Raw genomic sequence first — 20988 nt, 5'->3', positions numbered from 1 at the left:
AGTTTGCACACTGACATCCTGATGCAACGGTGAACATCATCCTGTGTCGCTTAATTTGATAATGCGATCAAAATCAACAGTTTGAGAGAAGTCATTCTAGACTATTAGAAGCTATGGACGACTGAAGAGCTCCCTGAATGGTGAGGAATCTATGCAAATGGAATGGGAGGATACCGTGAAAGTATAATCCAAAGACAAAGAGAAAGAGGACTTAGTGATGAAGTCCAGATGGCTAGATCAAGACACCTGGCGGATAAAATTACGGAATTGATCAAGACAGATTGCTATGGATATCAAAACGATTATAATGAACTTCCTCATCACAAACCTCAAGACCATCAAGCTTATTTCATCAATGCAGACGACAGTCATCTCCCATAAACCCACCGGAAGAAGGATGTGTGAAGCATTTCGATTCGTATGGAATGCTACCTTTGGAAGACGACATCATTGACTTTATGAGAAACAAATGGCCATACGGCACGTTTCAGGAATATGAAATTACAAGGCACAGATTCCATGGTGTGTGGATCATATTGTGTATATTTTCTTCATCAACGCAGTATTGGATATTCTTTAGAACATTTAGTGACTGATTTTGGTCGTCACTCAGTTAGAAATTAGGACAAATTAGATCGATGGTTTTGTGACCATTATGGCTATCTTTTGTCTCTAGCTAGGAAACGTAGTATACATCAATAACCCAATGACCTCCATCAGTGGAAATCTAGCTTAACTTCACAACGTTGTTAACCTTGTCAAAAATAGATTGTTATTTGAAAAATGTTTGTTTGTTTGTTTGTTTGTTTGGAAAAAAATGTTTATTGGTTAATTTTTGGTTGTTAGTTTTTAGATGTTAGTTATTTTAATAAAAATGTTTTGCTTTGAAAAAATGTGTCTGTCGTTTGTTTTCAATTTTTATCTTGATGCATGCACTTTGACTTTGATTCTCTATTACTCTTCCTAAAATCAACAATCATATCGTTTTGACTCTAAAGATTGTAGGGATGTTTTCTATCGCGTCCTTCAGTCCCTTCAATCACTGTTACATTTGAGACTATAAACCCTTCTGACGCTTTAGTACCATTCCCATGTTAATTTAACGTTTGGAGCTCAAAACATTTCCACCATGTGTCCTTATATGAGGCCAAGCTGTCCCATATAACTACTAACATACAATTCTATGCAACCATACAAATTTGTTTTATTCATATTCAGGTATTTCTTGCGTACTATCATCTGTTACAGTTTCGTTACATGTCGGTACGTTCGCATTCTCTCTTGGTAATTTGGGAAAGTACCAATCGCTTTCTTGCTGTCTTTGACCACTCTTTTACGAGTGTCCCTTGGACAACACTTAGTTTCTCTTTTGTTTGATTTAGTTATAAATTAGTTAGCACTATTTCTAAATATGGGATTAATGCGCTACGTTTAAACTATATTGTGTTACATTTTATGATGACAAAATATCTAAAGTACAATTCCTCGTAGTAGAACTTCAACTTTCCAAGTCAGTAGAAGATGCATTTTATTTCGCGGTGTAGAATAGATACAGAAACTAAAATGCATATTGCTGCAATACTTCGATAGGATTACATTGATCAAATACACAGAGGTATTATTCATGCATATACGTAACTTGCTTTGTATGATTATGACAATTAAGGAAAGTTGCTTACATTGATTTTCATGGTTTTTGTGGTCTTGAAGATAACGCCACAGGGAAACACAATTAGCTCCTTAACGGTTGTACGGTTTAAAACAAATGTGACTCGAGCCATTTTTCAAGTCCTGTCTTGCCACTTTTTAACATAAAAATGATAATAATTTACCTCTACTCATATATTTTTCTGATAATTTTTCATATAGATTATTTAACAATAAAATAAATGAACGCATCATGAATGATGGACCTTATGTGAGCTAAATATCTTTAAATTACTTTTTCGTGATTGCATGCGCTAGACATTTAGACAATACAGTTATCTACATCCTTGTGATCTCTAATATAACAAATTATGAATAATCCCGAAATAATAATAATAATAATAATAATAATAATAATGATGATAACGAAGACTTTGTATAGCGCCGAATCTTTAGAAGCTCTAAGCGCTTTACAACATTAAACAACACATATAACATAAATATACATATATAATGTATGATTACAAAAGAGACAAACACCATAAAATTAGAAAATATAAAAACAAGCTGAAAATAATTAAGGTAGGAAACATTATTAGGTCATTTCGTTTGTTCTTGAGTACTCTTAAATGGGATCACATTGTCTTTGTGTCTAAGTTCAATAGGCAATTCTTTCCACGTTGCTGGGCCCTGGTATGCAAACGAACGTTGTCCATATGACTTCATTTTCATAGTGGGAATAATGAGCATACGACTGAAGAAAAAATGGCCAAAATCCCTTGTTTATTTCCTTTAATATATCTATATAATCCTAAAAGATCGCGCTAGGAGTTTCACATTTGTGTCAGATACCATCTTAAGTTCCTACGGAACTCATCCGCTGTTTCAGCAGAAGTATAATTAGCACAGTAGCAGATTCCAGTAATAAGTCTACCACGCAGGGTTTCCGACAGGGTAAAGAAAATTGGCATGTCATCAACAAGAATACTGTTCAACGCACATATGTCGGTCAGAATATAATCTCCAGCTTGCTCTTCATGAATGGCAGCATCTAACTTGCCAACGTTTGAAATGCACAATACGAATGGCGATTTGCCTGTTGTTGGGAGGTTGGAATGATGTATCAAACTATCCCGTACTTCGTTCTTTAATGTTCTCAAAAAATAACCAGATAGAGTTGCCTCTTTAATCTGAGAGGTGCATTCTTTTGATAGTTTCCAAAAGTTGTAATTGTCAATGCGTTGCTTTGACATTGGAAATTTGATCAGAAGAGGAACGTGAAGCGAAGCAACTCCTGGATACGGCGCACCTTGCAATGCTGATAGAAACCTATCAGGAATGTAACGTCGCATGTCTACCATGAGTTCTACGGGGATGTCTATTTGGATGCCATTTGTTCCTGATTGGTATACCAGGCCGACCATTGAGGCACAACATGCAGATATCAAAGCACCAGAAACTGTAACGTTATTCTGCTTGCATTTATGAAAGAAGGACTGTGTTTCATTTTGGTCTAATTGAATTATTAGGTCCTTTGGTTTTTGATTCTTGGATGACAGTTGTCCAATTTCATTGGCATATCTTAGTGTATAGTCCCTCAAAATAGTTGAAGGCGCTTCCTCGTGGAGAATACTTGGCGAAATTATTTCTTTATTACTACGTTCATTTATATATTGGCTGTATTCTATTACACTGTCGATCGATGGCATTAATGGCAGAGACTCCACGGACCTAAAATTAAAGCCCAGCCTAACTTTGTCGATATACATAATAAAATCTCCAAATAGCCACGGTATATAGGTTCCATCAACAAGTCCATGATGCCAGCAGAACACGAATACAAAATGATATTTCATTAATCTTTCGCCCAGAGAATCCACATTCTGATCTTGGAAATATCTCGCTGATATATATCTTAACAGCCTACATCGCCACAAAGGTCCTCTCTCCGGATTGAATCTGTTCATCTCTTCCTCTTCCATAACTGTAATCCAGTCGTCAGTATCTACTGTTTGAAAGTCAACCTCTAATGACTTCATTTCTCTAAAGCATAAACCTGAATAGTTATCTTCCTGTATTGTCATGCGTAGAAGCGGATGCCGAGCAGATAAGCACTTAAGAGCTTCGTTTATTTGGAATGGCGTAATAGGCAGTCTGGATTGTACGTGCATCATCTGCGTTGACATGTCTTTACCCTTCAGAAAAGAGCGGTGGTACATAAGCTCAAGAGCCCCAAGAGGACGGGAAAGTGATTCATTGGCCATACCAGGAGCACAGTAGGGATCTGCATGGAAATGTCTGCTAATTCTTCCGTGACTAGTTTTCCGAATACAATTAAGCCACATCACATGCAATCTTTTCATTCTTGCATACACCTGAAAGAGAGAAGACAAGTAGGGAATGCAATGACGTAAATAATGACAGAAAGTTTACCTATATTAATCATATAAATCTAAAACGTTAGTATTGAAGAAACAAACTATAATTGCACGTATACACCGTCCTTATATTCTAATATTGTAATAAACTTAGGTTATGTGCTATCCGTATTTGTGTCTCCGTTTATAGCTTTGCTAGATTTTAATGAATATTTATTAATTATGGGAGTCGGCGATGTAAAGATATTTCCCTGTCTGAGTAATTAGCCAATTTCAGAGAACTTACGTCATAATATGCAGCATTCACGAGACTTTATGACAGCATGGATTACTTTGTAAAATGAACCCTCCCTAATTTCTCAAGATAGGGAATTCTCTGGAAAATTGTATGTATACATATTCAGTAATCTGAGATAGGAATACTTCTTTGTATTAGGTGTTTATCATTTTATGATGCTTGTTTTTGTAATCCTTTCGATTTATATGTTTTTATGTGTTATCTAATATTGTAAAGAGCTTAAAGCTTATAAAGATTAGGCTTTATACTTAGCCCATATTGCTCTTATTATTATTATTATTATTATTATTATTCCCGTTCAGGTGGCCTAATGATTAGAGCGTCTGCCTCGGTTGCGGGAGGTCGTGGGTTCGATCCCCGGCTTAGTCATACCAAAGACTTACAAAAATGGTACTAACAGCTGCCTCGCTTGGCTCTCATCATTAAGAAGTCTGTGTTAGGACTGGTCGGCCTTGTGTTAAGATAATGTGACTGGGTGGGACATCATGCTACATGCCTGAGGCATGACGTCCCAGTGCTAGACATCACTATAAACTGCCACACTGCAGACATCGTAACGATATGACTGATTTTTTTATAAAGCTACGTTAAAAACACAAGTTACACACACACATTATTATTATTATTATTATTATTATTATTAATTAATTAATTTATTTATTTATTTATTTATTTATTTATTTAGGTGATGCTCTACAGTTTCGTATTTTGCACAAGGTTTTGAGTTTTAAACAACAACAACAAATATTTCCCAGGTTTTCCTCACTGGTTATACTGGCTATTTAAAAATTACACTTTATATCTTAGGTATCCTTAAAATAACTTTTAATTTCCTTTATTTTGATGTTTGATGGGTGGGTGTATTTTGAACTAAAGAGCATACAGCTTGGCCTTGGTAACCTTATGTGTGCCTATAAAAAATGACTGCTGGCTCCTCTAGGCCATTTTCACTTCCTGGACTGCAGAGGTAAATTGTAAAAAAGCCAATAACATTTATACATTTTACATATTTGGTAATTCATTCATTGCACATTCAGAAGATTGTACACATAAGTCTGCAAAAGTAATTTTCCGTATTTTAATAACTGCTGAATATATTATACTTTAGACTAATTCATGCTGAATTTCTGAGTATATGGTTGCATTCATTTTGGTCCACTGTGTGCTTAGATCGTGTATAATGTCCACGAGTACACTATCCAATGAAATTTCAGCCACAGTACGTGACAATAACAGGAATATGCAAACATCCTCTACACTGCACATATTGGATATTAAAACAGCTGCACATTACACCTGTCACATCGTCAGAAGTTCGTAATATTTGCACAGTTCCCCTTAGTTCTTTTTCACCTGCTTTGACCAAACTTTATGGATGGCTTCAGTCTGAGACACTAAAGAAAGCTATTAATTTTCTGGTCAAAAGGTAACAATTTACAAATAGGAATGAGGAAGAATGAAATGATTTCCACAAAACTGCTTCATGTTTGTACCGCATGCACTGACTCTGCTGTTTTTAGATGCCTAGCATTTTAGACAAGCAAGAAATATATTGATCTTGGGTTAAAATATCAAAGGCGAAGGTCATAGGGACTCCAAGAAGGCAAATATTTTTCACAAAGTAGCTCAGTATGAATGCCACAAACAAAACATGACTTAACAGTGTTGACAGTTTGTACCTAAGACAAGAAAGAGAAACATCGATCCGAGTTCAACAGTTCAAAGGTTAATGTCGCAAGGACAGAAGAAGAAAAAAAAAAAAAAATAGTTCCCGCAAAATAGCTTCACACGGGATGGTTATTGTTGGGTTTAACGCCATTTTTCAGCACACGATAGGCTATGCATGGCGACCAGTATTAATGGTGGAGGAAGAACCCTGGAAAACCCCGGGAAGAACCACCGACCTACCAGAAGCTACTGGCAAGCTTTTTCACATACCTATATTGCCCGAATCCTAGACTCGAACCATCGCAGACAGAGGTGAAATGGCAGTGATCCGTAACGGAGAGGCTTTAGACCACTCCGCCACTCGAGACCCCCACACGGGATGGTAAAGTGCAACATTCATTTACAGTGTTTTGATTATTTTAGTGCAGTGTAATTAGTAGGGATCGGTGTAATGAAACCTTGCATAGTATGAGAATATTATGACATTGTATACTTTTGACCGAGATATTTTCACCAGTTTGTACCACGGACAGAAGATTGTTAGTATATTTTGACTTAATATCTTTGAAAGATTTTTTAACTGATAACTGAACCTGATGCATTATTGACCACATATGTTAAAATGTTTCAAATTTTCAAAGATTCACAAGCTTGATTGGCAAATATGTGAGAGTGTGAGTATACCAGCTAGCATAACATATCAGTGCATTTTATTTTAAAATAGCATTTCACCTCCCAATTATCCGAAGTAATAGTCTCAGCAGAGGTTTGCAAATTTACTTAGCGGCATAATGCATAACTTCGATAAAGCGGTGCGCTGAGTTTTCTGGCATTTGGGGAGTTTTGAGATCACAAGCTGAAAATATGGAACATGCAAAGAAATACATAACTGAATTTGATGAGTTATCCACTATTGTTATGGTCTCCGAGTCTAACTATCTGTATCTATCAACTTCATATATGATGTAGTTGCAATTCACCCACGTTATATACTCAGAAACATTCTCTCCATTTTAACGAAATGCCCCCCGCCCCCCCCCCCCCCCCCACTGTTTCTCACCGTGTCTCTGAAAACACTATTAAATGTTCGGTTATTTTCATCAAAATCCCCCAAACGTACGTTGAAATAAGAATAAGAACAAATACAAGATGTTTGCTAACGTATATTGTTCGTTATTCTATGTAGACTGTACCTTTAAAACGCAGTACCGGTATAACTATCTATATCCGATATCAAATCTGAAACGTTATACCATCACCTAAATTTCCCTTTAAACATAATTTAAAAATACATTCGTACCTTGAGCGTATGGATACGTCCGACCGCCGAAGCTATTTCCTGGTAAAATGCAAGTTTATCGTTTCTAAATGATTACCATCGAAGCATAAGCAGGTACCGTATGAAACAAGTCTAACATACCACTATATACATCAGTTATCATGCAAGGAAAGGAAGAAATACAAGTTATGAGTTGCCTCGAATCTACGTGATATATAATGCGAAATAAAACGAACGTTACGAATTTATTGTGCACAAACTATGGAAGAGGAACGGTTATTTCCTAGTGTTTTCTTCATTGGACAGAGACAGGAGCGGCTAGGATGATGTACAACATACTTGTTGAACATCCTGTTTTCAGAAGTACTTATGTACTGCAAAATTTCAAGCAAAGACTATGGATAATTGTATAGAAATGAAGTTGCCACGCATGCGTGCATGCATGGTTGTTGTAAGTAGATACTATGGGTGAATTCTGTTCAACTTTTAAATATGAAATAAATTTGAGGGGGTGGGTTTAGAAAATGGATTTTTTGCTCAGTGGGGTTAAAATTTAGTTTTTGTTGAAAGAAAATTACCATTTAGTTTCTGGACAAAAATTACATTATACCGCTTTAATGAATGCATCTTGAGTAGGATGTTTAATAGCATTTCTGGACCACTCGAATTTAAAACAACAAATGAACCATCGGATCCGTGGACCACAGTGATATTTCGGTGCTGGAGCTACTGTAAATTTAAGTCATTACCATCTCAGTCAGGGGTACAATTTTTTTACAGACCACTAAAAATGAAAAATACCGTCGAGTCGTTGACTTAAATGATATTTTAGTTCTGGGCTTTTAAAAAAAAATTGAAAAAATGCGATCTTTAACTATTCACAATAAATTATAACACTGAGAAATGTATATTAATTCTAAAACAGTTGGTTCGCTAGCAGAATGTACAGCGCTTTTGGGATACTTTCTGATCCGCACAGCATAAAATAACTTGATAGTTTTAAACAACGTAAATAATAGCACGATGTTACATTGTACTAAAATTAACAGTTGTAATATACACAATTTCTAGAGTTTAACATAACAGGTACAATTTCAATATTAGAGTTACCGTGTATATGTTTGTAAGTCTGGATTGGATAAAATATGGTTAAGGGTTAGAATAAAACTCGTGAATAGTTGTTGGTGTTGTTGTTGTGGGGTTTAACGCCATTTTTCAGCACACGATAGGCTATACATGGCGGCCAGTATTAATGGTGGAGGAAGAACCCGGGAAAACCCCAGGAAGAACCGCCGACCCACGAGAAGCTACTGACAAGCTTTCTCACATACCCACATTAGCCGAATCCTAGACTCGAACCCACGCAGACAGAGGTGAGATGGCAGTGATCCGTAACGAAGAGCGCTTTAGACCCCTCGGCCACTCGGGGCCCCCCGTGAATAGTTGATTTCAAATATAACAAATTATATCACAGATTGCCTTAAAACAGATGCACATTTTGCACACCCTAATATAGTACTGAGATCAGCACTATCAGATCTGGCAGCAATATGACGAAAACAGCAATATATGAAGAAGGATTAAATTACGCATTGTATGCGGGAGGTCGTGGGTTCGATCCCTAACCGAGTCATACCAAATAATTATAAAAACGGTACTAACAGCTGCCTCGCTTGGCGCTCAGCATTAAGAGGTTAGTGTTAGGACTGGTCGGCCTGGTGTCAGGATAATGTGATTAGGTGGGACATCATGCGACGTGCTTGAGACATGATGTCCCAGTGCTAGACATCACTATAAACTGCCACACTGCAGACGTCGTAGCGATATGACTGAAGAATTGTTAAAGTTACGTCAAAATTCCAAACCATACACACGCACATTAAATTACGTGTTTCATGTGGGTTAAGGGACTTCATTGTAAATAATATTCTAGCTTTGTAATACAAAACATCACAGAAGAACTGATGGAGACAAATGTTGAACTGAATCAGCTGAGTTTCACTAAACTTAAAAATATCAATACATACAATGTAACAGACTATATAATGTTGTACGAAACCCTGAATTCTATACAGGCGGATGAGAATCACAAAGATGTTGATGCAGGCATGATACCATATAGATTTCTTTTTTCTTCGGATCCACGAAAAGAATGTATAGTATTATGCATATTTAATTTGTAGGGTTAGGGTTTTCTTGTTTAATTTGTACTGCTTATTGGCTTTTCTCAATGATTATATGTTATGCATATTTAATTTATACTGCGTATTGGCTTTTCTCAATGACTGTTATGCATATTTAATTTATACTGCGTATTGGCTTTTCTCAATGACTATGTTATGCATATTTAATTTATACTGCTTGTTGGCTTTTCTTAATGACTATATGTTATGCGTATTTAATTTATACTGCTTGTTGGCTTTTCTCAATGATTATATGTGTCATGTTTACCCCGACCCAGAGTAGCCAGTTTGAAACATGTATAATCAAGGTAATTCTGACGGGTCATTGTTTGATGTCGAACATTGCTGAAGGCTAGCACTAATCCGTTACGTAAGATTGTTGTGGCTAGAATCGAAGGACCGGACATTGGAGTTGCACACAGCCAATTATCACCTAGGTGTCGAAATGTTTCCAAGATCAAAAGAAATTGCCTGAAGAAGTGGGAGTGTCCTAACTTCTTTCCCCTGCAAACAGACAGACAGGTTGAACTGGCCGCTAAGACGATTGGACAGGGGCACAGCGCCACCCAATCAGAATCGAGATAGGGGGGAGACCTTGATTTGGGTAGAATGATATCCCTGAGTTTTCCGGCAAAAGTTAGTTCGCTGAGAGAAATTACCCAGAGAAGAGGTTAGCGTAACTCCGAATAGCCATTCGTTATTGGCGGGAAAATCTTAGAGCAGGAAGGTCTAAGTACAGAAAGCTTCAAAAGGTCAGTAGATATTTGTTCGGTCTTTGTGGAATGCGACTGCATTTTAATTGTAGGTCGTATGTATACTTTATTAGTACTAGAATCGTAGTACGAAGAACTACTTTGTTTTGTTAATATGTTTGCATATTTTGAAGAAATGAGTTGATATTTGTAAAGAATTATATAGCTTGCCAGCCGTCGTAAGAGTTAATATTGTAATTTACTATGTGGGTATTTTATAGTAGACTAACACATATGTTTATATGATTATAGATTTTGCCATTGTTGAATATTTGTAATGTACAGACATGCGTCTGATTTTGTCAGATTGTAGTACGATGAGATTAAATATATATGTGTATATACTGACGTGACGCAATGTATGGATGTCTGTATAACAATTCGCTGATACTGTGTTATTACGCCATTGTTTACCCAGCAAGAAGTGTGTGGGAATTTCGATGTGTATGCATGCGTGGCCGAAACAGTGACAGCTGTCTGATGGTTAATTGTCGTTATAGTGTGAGGTGAGGTTCGATTAAACATTTGTTAACGCCTTGTGGTTTTTCACAGGAAGCTTTGAGGGACAGATCAGTTAAAGTTTGGTCCCGTTGTCTCGGATAGAGAGACGGAGGAAAGGAGGGAAGAAGAGGGAGAAGTTGAAGTCTGGGAGCGGAATTGGAGGAGGAGATAATAAAGAGAGGGGAAGGAGAAGTTGAAGTCTGGAGCGAAGGAGGAGGAGATAGTAGAGAGGAAACAGAGACAAAGAAGGAGTTAGAGGAACGGAAAGAAGGAAGAATCAGCGGGAAGAAATAGATGAGTAGATGCAAGGACAGGGGGAAAATCGAACTCACACTGTAAATCACGGGATGAATTAGGCTGTCACTTGGTCGAGGGAAAGACGAGTGATTGGAAGTATCGTTTTTAAATTATCACATTTATTAACTTGTTATTGATTGAATTTCATCTTCGTGTTCTCTATAATTTAACCGTCGGCATTGCTGACTGGGGGCTCAGAGCTGTAAATCTACATCATCACTAATTTAACTTTCTAACCTAACGAGCCAGGGTGGAACTTTCAATTTAATTTAATTAAATTATATTGGGAGAACCCCACCCCAATACGACAGAACGTCACAGTGGGCGCTTCGTCCGGGATTTGAATTAGACATAAATATTATTTTACGATCTAAAAGTTTATTTGTTAGGAAGTATTAGTGAACAGTGTGAGATATTTTCCATCCTATGTATTTTGAATTTTTATGATTTTCTCATCTTGTGTTTGTTATATTTGATATTTGCATGTTTGGTAGATCTTTAATTACTTGCAGTAATTGTGAAGCAAATATCGAGCAAATATCTTACCTGAACGAAATTAGTTGTTGTCGACAGGTAAGTATTTGGCTGGGAACTTGTAATATCTGTCCATTGTTAGTAAGGTCGAGACAAGGTATCACTTCCTATTAGTATAACAATATGGCTACAGAAAGGCAAATGATCAAGGAGTACCGTGCCATGGGTTCGGAAGATCTCGGCTACGAGGGAGATCGCCTGGCAGCATTTATTGAAGAAAGAATCAAGGAATGGAAGGCAGAAAAAGCAGCGGAGAAGGAGCTGGCTAAGATAGCAGCGGACCGAGAGCTGGCCAAGATAGCAGCGGACCGAGAGCTGGCCAAGATAGCAGCGGACAGAGCTGGAGTTGGCCAAGATATCCGCGGACAGAGAAACCCAGAAAGAGCTGGAGCTGGCCAGGATAACCGCAGAAAGAGAAACACAGAAAGAGCTAGAGCTGGCCAGACTGGCTCACACTCTCGAAATGGAGAAGGTCAGGTTAGCAGCTAGGGACACCGATCGGGACGGCACCAGCACAAGTTCATTAGGGACCGGACGACCTTTCATCGACCACCGAATGGTCCAGATAAGTATGCCGCGGTTCAGCGATAAGGAGGAATCTATCGACGATTTTCTTGTTCAGTTTGAGAAACTTGCTCACGCTCATAAAATTCCTGAACAACATTGGGCGATTAATGTCTCAGCTTTTTTGCAAGGTGCAGCTCGTGAAGTCTACCACGGCTTAGCTGCAGACGATGCTGACGACTACAATGCGCTCAAAAAGGCCCTTCTCTGCCATTATCGGCTGACCGCCGAAACATATCGTAAACTTTTTCGGGACTCGGCGAAAAAGGCAACGGAGACCCACTCTCAATTCCACACCCGTGTTCGAGGGTTATTTGAGAAGTGGATGAAGATGGCCGAAGTCGAACGATCGTACGACGGGCTACCGCGAGGTTATACTCAAGGAACATGTCCTGAGTACTTACCGTCGCGAGTTGACAGTCTTTCTAGCAGAGAGAGAGCACCGGACGCTCGAAGAGATCGCTAGCATGGCGGAGCGATACGAGCAGGCACACTCGAAAAGTGGAGGTTCCGGGGGTGCGGATCGACCCCGACCCACTGAGTCGCGCCGTGTGGTTGAGGTAGAGCCGGCTGTCCGTAACCGTCAGGGCGACGGGAGGGTCGGAGGGGGATCTACAGGTAAGGATGCCAACCATAGACCTGGACAGGCCTCACCCACGAAAGCGGGACTTGCAGGTCGGCGAGGGCCGCCGACGTGTTACAACTGCAAGCGCCCGGGGCATATTGCCAGGGACTGTCCCAAGGGCAGGCAGACCCAGGTGAATGCCGTCGCTAGGAAGGAGCGCGAGCCGGAGGCAAGCTGTAACCCAGCCAACCTCGCGTCTGCTACTGTCAACGGAGAAGGTGCCACCATCTTGTATGACACTGGGTGTAGCGTCCCAGCCCTTGTCGACAACAAGTACGTTAAGCCCGAGGATTACACAGGGGAGGTAATCGAAGTTCAGTACGCGAACAGCGCGCGTGACTCATTGCCCGTGGCTGTCATTGACCTCGATTCACCGTACGTGAAGGGGAAAATTGAAGCTGCATGCTTGGATGGTTTGTCGCATGACGTCATACTGGGATGTCGTTATGTGTTGCCACAACCGAACCCCGAAACCTGCACACCGATGCCGGTGAGTGCTGTGGAAACCAGGTCCAAGAGTCGACAGACGGAAGCGAAGCCGATGGAAGTTACATCGACACCGGTGAGTAACGTTCTTCCGGCCGAGCTGAGGAAGCTGCAACAGGAAGACGCAACTCTGGCGCAGTTGCACAAATACGCTGCAGAAGGAACGGAGAAAGAGACTCCGAATGGCGCGGTGAAGTTTGAGTACAAGAAGGGGATCTTGTATCGCCACGCCAGGAAAGCCGCAAACACTTTAAGCAAGTCGTCGTGCCAAAAGAGAAGCGAGGCGAAGTGTTAAAACTCGCGCACGAAAGTCTCATGAGTGGACACATGGGAATTGCCAAGACGCTTGACCGTCTTGTCAGAGAATTCTACTGGCCAGGGGTCCAGGGAGACGTTAAGCGGTTCTGTCTCTCCTGTGACAAGTGCCAGAGAATGGCACCGGAAACGGCTCATCAACCCGTCCCCTTGGGGAGTAAACCCGTTATCGATGAACCATTTCGATGCGTCGCGATAGATTTAATCGGACCGATAAAACCCGCATCGTCGCACGGGAATCGTTATATGTCGCGTACGGCAGTCGGAAGTTGTCAGCTGCCGAGAAGAACTACTCCGTATCGGAGAGAGAATGCCTCGGAATCGTGTTCGGTATATCACGGTTCGAGCGGTACTTATACGGGCGGAAGTTCATATTGGAGACTGACCACCAACCACTCGCGTATCTCGCGCAGGCGAAATTGTCGAATGGACGATTGATGTGATGGTCGCTGTTCTTACAACAATACCAGATGCAGATCAGATACGTGAAAGGAACTGAGAACGTAGGCGCCGATTTCATGAGCAGGAGCGCTGGAATGGTATAGATCGCTGTATATATATATATATATATATATATATATATATATATATATATATATATATATATATATATATATTCATGTTCGCACTCAGTGTGTAGTGTCGCGATAATTTTGTTCTTTATTTCGTGTATTAATGCCATTGCATTTGAAGTAATTTTGAGGGAATAAAATCCCGATTTTATTCTCAAGCGTGGTGGGGGTGTCATGTTTACCCCGACCCAGAGTAGCCAGTTTGAAACATGTATAATCAAGGTAATTCTGACGGGTCATTGTTTGATGTCAAACATTGCCGAAGGCTAGCACTAATCCGTTACGTAAGATTGTTGTGGCTAGAATCGAAGGACCGGACATTGGAGTTGCACACAGCCAATTATCACCTAGGTGTCGAAATGTTTCCAAGATCAAAAGAAATTGCCTGAAGAAGTGGGAGTGTCCTAACTTCTTTCCCCTGCAAACAGACAGACAGGTTGAACTGGCCGCTAAGACGATTGGACAGGGGCACAGCGCCACCCAATCAGAATCGAGATGGGGGGAGACCTTGATTTGGGTAGAATGATATCCCTGAGTTTTCCGGCAAAAGTTAGTTCGCTGAGAGAAATTACCCAGAGAAGAGGTTAGCGTAACTCCGAATAGCCATTCGTTATTGGCGGGAAAATCTTAGAGCAGGAAGGTCTAAGTACAGAAAGCTTCAAAAGGTCAGTAGATATTTGTTCGGTCTTTGTGGAATGCGACTGCATTTTAATTGTAGGTCGTATGTATACTTTATTAGTACTAGAATCGTAGTACGAAGAACTACTTTGTTTTGTTAATATGTTTGCATATTTTGAAGAAATGAGTTGATATTTGTAAAGAATTATATAGCTTGCCAGCCGTCGTAAGAGTTAATATTGTAATTTACTATGTGGGTATTTTATAGTAGACTAACACATATGTTTATATGATTATAGATTTTGCCATTGTTGAATATTTGTAATGTACAGACATGCGTCTGATTTTGTCAGATTGTAGTACGATGAGATTAAATATATATGTGTATATACTGACGTGACGCAATATATGGATGTCTGTATAACAATTCGCTGATACTGTGTTATTACGCCATTGTTTACCCAGCAAGAAGTGTGTGGGAATTTCGATGTGTATGCATGCGTGGCCGAAACAGTGACAGCTGTCTGATGGTTAATTGTCGTTATAGTGTGAGGTGAGGTTCGATTAAACATTTGTTAACGCCTTGTGGTTTTTCACAGGAAGCTTTGAGGAACAGATCAGTTAAAGTTTGGTCCCGTTGTTTCGGATAGAGAGACGGAGGAAAGGAGGGAAGAAGAGGGAGAAGTTGAAGTCTGGGAGCGGAATTGGAGGAGGAGATAATAGAGGGGAAGGAGAAGTTGAAGTCTGGAGCGAAGGAGGAGGAGATAGTAGAGAGGAAACAGAGACAAAGAAGGAGTTAGAGGAACGGAAAGAAGGAAGAATCAGCGGGAAGAAATAGATGAGTAGATGCAAGGACAGGGGGAAAATCGAACTCACACTGTAAATCACGGGATGAATTAGGCTGTCACTTGGTCGAGGGAAAGATGAGTGATTGGAAGTATCGTTTTTAAATTATCACATTTATTAAATTGTTATTGATTGAATTTCATCTTCGTGTTCTCTATAATTTAACCGTCGGCATTGCTGACTGGGGGCTCAGAGCTGTAAATCTACATCATCACTAATTTAACTTTCTAACCTAACGAGCCAGGGTGGAACTTTCAATTTAATTTAATTAAATTATATTGGGAGAACCCCACCCCAATACGACAGAACGTCACAATATGTTATGCATATTTAATTTATACTGCTTGTTGGCTTTTTCTCAATGACTATATGTTATGCATATTTAATTTATACTGCGTATTGGCTTTTCTCAATGACTATATGTTATGCATATTTAATTTATACTGCTTGTTGGCTTTTTCTCAATGACTATATGTTATGCATATTTAATTTATACTGCTTGTTGGCTTTTCTCAATGATTATATGTTATGCATATTTAATTTATACTGCGTATTGGCTTTTCTCAATGATTATATGTTATGCATATCTGTATTTGTTTGTCAACTTTTGTCCAAAACTAATGGTACATTACTAGTGAAATTTAATTTGCAAACAACATAATACATAGCTAATATCTCTCGAAGATTATTGATTAAACATGCAGATAATTATTATTGGAGGTGAACATGTTTATTTGAATCTGAGTCTAAGACATTAGCTTTCCACTTGGAAATTCTCAAACTTGTTTGACAACTTTGAATGTTTTAGGGAGGAGACTGGCCTGAATATTGGCTCTAGTATTGTGTCTTAGCATTTGATGTCAATGTTTGAGTGAAAAATGACATAATTCTTGCCTTAACATCCGAAGCTGACTCCGTCTCATTGTTGTGTTCAGTTTTTAATCTGGGTGAATTTATTTGTTTTAATTATTCACTGGAAGTACAGTGTACTGAGTAATGCTTCTTGGACTAAATTTTTAAGTTGGAATTATAGCGACTTATATTTCGGGTTATATTATTGTGATACACCAAAAGACTGTTAATACATGGCCATATATCAGGCCATGGAAACGTCATCTTGTAATGTATTTGGAACACAACTGGAATTCAATTGGAACTTCATAATTTGGACTTGTGATATAACTTTCAGGATTATTTGGGATTTAATTGACAATGTAAGTTCTTTTTATTAGCTTTTCACTTTATATACTAGCGAAATTAATTATTTGTTGAATTTTATGAAACGTTTTAGTTTTTTTTATATTTTCTGTTATTTAATTTAAGACCATATGGTCGTAACAATAGCAACGATTCACACAAATCCTAGATTATCTATATTTCCTGCAGAAAAAAATATTTGCCATCTTCCATTTTAAAGCATCAACAACACTTTCAATAAAAAAAATATTTAAAAAAATTTGTTGATTTGGGAAGAACTTCGACACCATCTTGATAAAAGTAAACACCGTTAAACTATTCATCGCATGTATAAACACAGATTTTGAAGATTCAGTTTGCAGAGAACTTTCATTTAATAGAAACTTAAATTATACGACGCAAATAAATGGGATAATCATATTCAGAGGCGATAAGCAAATAGTGCCTTCCCAGAGGAGATACGCAACGGAGGCGCCTTCCACGACAACATATGCAAAGGGAGTGCCTTCCCAGACCGACTCGTAATCCAAACGTCGCGGGTTCGATACCTGCTCCACGCCAGCCTGGGTAGGCTGCCTCTGCGTGTCCACCAATACGTCACTTAGCTCCCTTTTATTCGGCATGATCTGGTCACTATCTTAAAAGTGCCTTTAAATCCAAAATAGTGGTGTTTATATCTCTGTCTGAACGTCTCCATTGTTCTGTTTCTGTTTAAAGCATATACATAATCTTCGGTACATCAAGAGAAATTTCGATTTATATATGTTCAGTCTACTAATGGTGGTACATATACATCCGTATTTGAGAGAGTACAATGCCAACTATATTATTAACAAAGCATACAATAAACACTAATCGGAGGGATTATCCAATAGCAAACACATTATCAACATGAATTATTTTTTTATAGAGATTATTACCCTATAACAAACATAATATCTACATAGAATGGTCATTCCGAATATAATGATACACGTTTTCACCCCCTTTTCTCACGACAATTCAATTAAGTTGTATGGTAATGGTGCGAAATACCTTGCTGTAAGTGAGCAAGCTACCCACATTTTATTCGTCAGTAAAAATGACGGTACCTACAATACTAGTGTAATGACACATACGCTTACCCGCAAGACAAAAACACTTACCCAGTGAAGGTACCAGCTCTGTTCTAGATGCGATGACCATCAATGAGAAACGATCTTTGTAAATATGTCCAGTCCATCAAATTGCTGCTTGACATCCTAACTTAACGCAACCTGAAAGGTACAAGTCCCGTGGGCGGCGATGAGTTAACATAACTTCTAGGTCAATACACGGTTTGGGATCATAGAAATACACACAATGTCGAGTAGGGATGATCACTCATTCCATTTGGGTACTCATCTGTAACCATCCTGACGGTAAGCACGTGTAAGCAGACGTTTTACATTAATCTAGATTGAGTTTAAGCTGGCTTTACAAAGCTATGAAAAATGTGTACATTATATTTTTTGTTTAACTAGAGGCCATGCGAACCTCAGATTAAAAGCAAGCATTTAAATTTTGAGATCGTCTAAATTTTTGTACAAAAATATTGCCTGGATATACATACCTACTGAAAGATAGTCAACATATAGATTCAAACATACATATATACAGACAGAAACATAAAAATATAGAGACTATTAAGCTTACAGAACAGATTGACAGTCGGATAGGTAGACAGACAGACAGAAATGCATCTCTCTCTCTCTCTCTCTCTTATAGACCAACTGAGAGACAGACACACATGCATCTCTCTCTCTCTCTCTCTCTCTCTCTCTATATATATATATATATATATATATATTCATATTCTGATGTAGAATCCAGGGATAGCACTTTTCATTCTCTATGGTGCATACTTGTAATTTTCTATATTTAAGCCAATATACATTTAGTTTTTCTTCGCACGAATCCGGAATGAGAAGTAATTACTAGGTCGCCAGGCAGCTGTGTCCACTACGCACGAGTGCAGATACCACCAACTTTGTGTCATCAATTATTCGTGATGTGTGCTTATTCGTGATGCAGTATGTACTGGTGGTTGCAGGCATAGCGATGGGTGCCGTTTACCCGCGCACCAGAGTTCTAACCTCCGTGTAAATATATATTTATAGTACGTAAGTAAGCGTATATGTACACAGGGAAGCAGATAATTTATGGCGTGCTCAGTGTGGGCAATATGATTTGAATAGGGTCAATCAAATAAAATAGCGATTTACTGTAACAACCATTATTGTTATGTGCATGGCCGCTATGGTAGTTTTAATGTTTATGAAAACACATAGGTGCTTTTATTCCGCGATTGAATATACATGTTCACTTTTGTATCACGATCTACCGACAGTTTTGAAGGATTCAACTGGAATTTTGGTTAGATGCACCTATTTGTTTCTTAATTTAACCCTCAATATTGAACGTTTCCCCACTTATACACATGTATGATTAAAAAAATAGATTACAGAGTACTCTAAATTGGTCAGTTTGCTTTATGATTGTTGTTTAATTGATTTTACTTTAGTTCTTGGCTCGTGTGAATCAGTTTATAAAGTGGTTTGAGATCATTACATTATCTTTAATGTATGTTTTAATGCTGTATAATGTCAGTCTTATCGACACATCCCCAAATACACGATTTCCTCACTTATAACTGTTGTTGCTGTTATGGTTACCATTGACAACATTATCGAGAGGCATTACTGTATAAGAACAACCATAACCATCAGAAAAGGAAATAAATATTGCTAATTTGGTACAACCCATACTCGTTCATCAGAACTTCAAAGTTCCATTGTTCGCGTCACACGACGCGTTAAAAAATGAGTTTCTATTAAATTAAGTTCAGTTATTTCGTAGAGTCGTGGTGGCTAAAATGTGATTAGCTAGGGTCGGGTTGCGAGGTGTGTCCTTACGCGAGGCATTTTACTCCGATTGAAATAACCTACTAGTGTTCAAGTACAGTAAAACACCAAACCAAAATCTAGAACCAAACCGGCTCATATTTTGACACCTGCTGCTATATTTTCCGAGTTAACCCGATAAATATATGTGGGAAACTGCATCCATCATTTATTCTGTATCCCCCTATTAGGACACACGGTACTAATTCAACTCCAATAGTAAACATATGGAAACACCATCATATTCAAAATTCAATAACTTAAAATTTCTGGGTGCTGATGATGAGACCTATAATTATCTATGCACATCTAACCTTGGTGCAAGCTTATGTGTGGAGAATACCATATGACCAGCGGCATTTTGTTTACATACATGTGCATGAAACACATGTTGTTGATTCTGCACCAAATGAATCAGGTTCTACTTTCATTATTGAGTACTCCTGAGTCAAGCCTGTAAGAATGCTAAAATTGCATCAGTAGAAATTTGTCTATATTTTTTTTAACTTACATATAGGATAAGCTCTCAAAAGATATTTTTACTAAAATTTTAATTTTCATTATTAACCAATTATGGACCACCAGACCCGTAAATACTCTATTATTTGTTCACCCATTTCTAGACTGGTTCACAGTTCTTCTGTATAATTAGTACCGTGTGTCCTATTACTACACATTTGTGTACATAATCGTTTTCCACACGTGGACCAGAGCTTTTTCAGGTTGATCATTGTTGTGTGTAAAAAGACATGACAAGACTGCAATAAAAACTCTCTGGGGCCCTCCCGCCCACGATCGGAAAACACCTTGCTATGTTGGACTCTCCTAATGCTATATCAAAGACATGTCTTTGACACCCATGGGTAGCATTTTGTTGCACAAATTGTCTGCGCATGCAATACAAATCTGCAAGATTCTATAGACAGTTGTTGTTATTGTAGGGTTTAACGCCATTTTTCAGCACACGATAGGCTATACATGCCGGCCATTATTAATGGTGGAGGAAGAACCCGGAAAAAACCATCGACCCTCGAGAAGCTACTGGCAAGCTTTCTCACATATACACATTGGCCGAATCCGAGACTCGAACCCACGCAGACAGAGGTGAGATGGCAGTGAGAGAGAGAGCGCCCGTTAGACCACTCCGGGCCCTTCTGTAGACGGTAATGGTTGTTGGAGTTGTAAGGCTGGCTGTGAATGAATGGACATAGCTGAAGCATTTGCCGACAGCTACAGAAAATATGACAGTTTTTTTAGTTTGGATAGATATGAGTGAGTTTATAGGAAAATATTTGCTACCATTTTAA

General features: G+C 38.7%; 1 protein-coding gene across 2 annotated transcripts; it reads right to left on the bottom strand.

Moving 5' to 3' along the window:
• Positions 1-1187: 1187 nt before the first annotated feature.
• On the bottom strand, positions 1188-18059 carry LOC149789064 (uncharacterized). 2 transcript variants are annotated; one of them, XM_089975245.1, is made up of 2 exons: positions 17906-18059; positions 1188-4022 (listed from the first exon to the last, which is right to left on the bottom strand). In XM_089975245.1, the coding sequence occupies exon 2, from the start codon at positions 4008-4010 to the stop codon at positions 2481-2483; it is 1530 nt and encodes a 509-aa protein (XP_089831371.1). In that variant the 5' UTR covers positions 4011-4022; positions 17906-18059; the 3' UTR covers positions 1188-2480. The 2 variants fall into 2 exon arrangements, with proteins under 2 accessions (XP_089831371.1, XP_089831372.1); XM_089975246.1 differs by lacking the exon at positions 17906-18059 and adding an exon at positions 7292-7526.
• Positions 18060-20988: the final 2929 nt, after the last annotated feature.

The sequence above is a fragment of the Sinohyriopsis cumingii genome, chromosome 11, assembly GCF_028554795.1.
Source record: "Sinohyriopsis cumingii isolate HCF-2022 chromosome 11, ASM2855479v2, whole genome shotgun sequence".
Classification (NCBI taxonomy): domain Eukaryota; kingdom Metazoa; phylum Mollusca; class Bivalvia; order Unionida; family Unionidae; genus Sinohyriopsis; species Sinohyriopsis cumingii.
Note: the sequence above shows the minus strand (reverse complement) of the source record. Positions and strands in the feature narration are given on the sequence as shown.